A 1,310-nucleotide genomic window follows, 5' to 3' on the forward strand; every position below is an offset into this window, starting at 1 on the left:
TGGTAAAAATCCTTTCCCAATCTGTTGGTGGCCTTTTTGTCTTGTTGACAGTGTCTTTTGCCTTACAAAAGCTTTGCAGTTTTATGAGGTCCCATTTTTAACTACTTTTATGTTACTTACTTAGAAATTAAAATTTTCCCTCTAATTGTATCTTAGATTTGAATAATTATGGCCTTTTTGTTTTTGATGATAATTTGGTAAAAATCATTTATGATTGATGACTGTATGGTAGAACTTTTCAAAGTTTGAATAGGTTGGCTATTCAATACCAGAGAGTATTGCCTAATTAAAGCGTGTGTTTAATTAAGATAACTATGCTTAGTCCATCATTAAAATTAGCACTGAGAAAGTTCTTCCTTGGTCCTTGGAGAGGACATTATATGCAAGCCCTGTTGTGTGGGTTGCAAAGTGTCACTGGAATTTATATGCATTACTTGTCTAATTGCAGTAAATGTAGCATGTCCAGCTAGGTTTCGAGTTAGAAGGCTGTTTGTTACTTTCTGGAAATCACTTGAAGCCTCAGTACCCAGAGGCAGCTGTTCACAGGTCCTTCACCTCTCCCCAGAGATGACTGGGAAGACTCCGTTGTTGGACCCTGTCTTTCATGGCTGCAGCAGTAAACATGACAGGTTGTTTGGAAGCCATCTGTTAAAATGGCTGCTGCTTTGCATGCAGCAGTGAACTCGAGATCAGTTTCCTGTCTGTCTTCATGGTAACAGTCTTATTTTGTGTCACAACAGGTGGAAGTTGATGGCTCGAAACTAAATGTGACCAGTATGTGGAACCTGGCATCACCTTTATTGTCTGTCAACATTGATGGCACGCAGAGGACTGTGCAGGTAAATGTTCCCATGATTTACTTAGAAAGTTTCAAGTTCAAAATTCTTATCATTCTCCATGTGGCTGATATTGACATAATAAGGAAAAGCTGTATTTTAATATTCATTTTGCCCTTTCTGTAGTTGCAAAGATTTTTTTCTTGTTATACTAGGGAATTTGGAGCTATGTTTTAATTTCAGAGAATGGGTTTTCTGTTTTTTTCAGAGACCCTCACAAAGCTATTGCATTATATTTTGCTGAAAATAAGTAATCCCACTGGCATTTAAATAATTATTAGATGAGAAGTCATCTTTGTCATTATAGACTTTTAATTATAAAACATGGTTTATATGGATTATCATCTTTTATGCAGATGAAATGATATAGTCTTCAGTCAGAAGAAACACGACCATAAAGGTTGTCTTTTCTCTAGACTTATCTCTTTTCCTTCTCCTCTCCTCTCCTCTCCTCTCCTCTCCTCTCCTCTCCTC

The 1,310-nt window shown here is 36.9% G+C and overlaps 1 protein-coding gene across 1 annotated transcript in view; it reads left to right on the forward strand.

The window, feature by feature from the left end:
* Pcca (propionyl-CoA carboxylase subunit alpha) overlaps positions 1-1,310 on the forward strand; it is a 336,175-nt gene that overhangs the window by 225,132 nt on the left and 109,733 nt on the right. Inside the window, exon 20 of the mRNA XM_021203136.1 lies at positions 741-839. Within this exon, the coding sequence (XP_021058795.1) occupies positions 741-839 (99 nt within the window). The remainder of the gene's footprint in view (positions 1-740; positions 840-1,310) is intronic.

The sequence above is a fragment of the Mus pahari genome, chromosome 8 (genome assembly GCF_900095145.1).
Source record: "Mus pahari chromosome 8, PAHARI_EIJ_v1.1, whole genome shotgun sequence".
Lineage (NCBI taxonomy): Eukaryota > Metazoa > Chordata > Mammalia > Rodentia > Muridae > Mus > Mus pahari.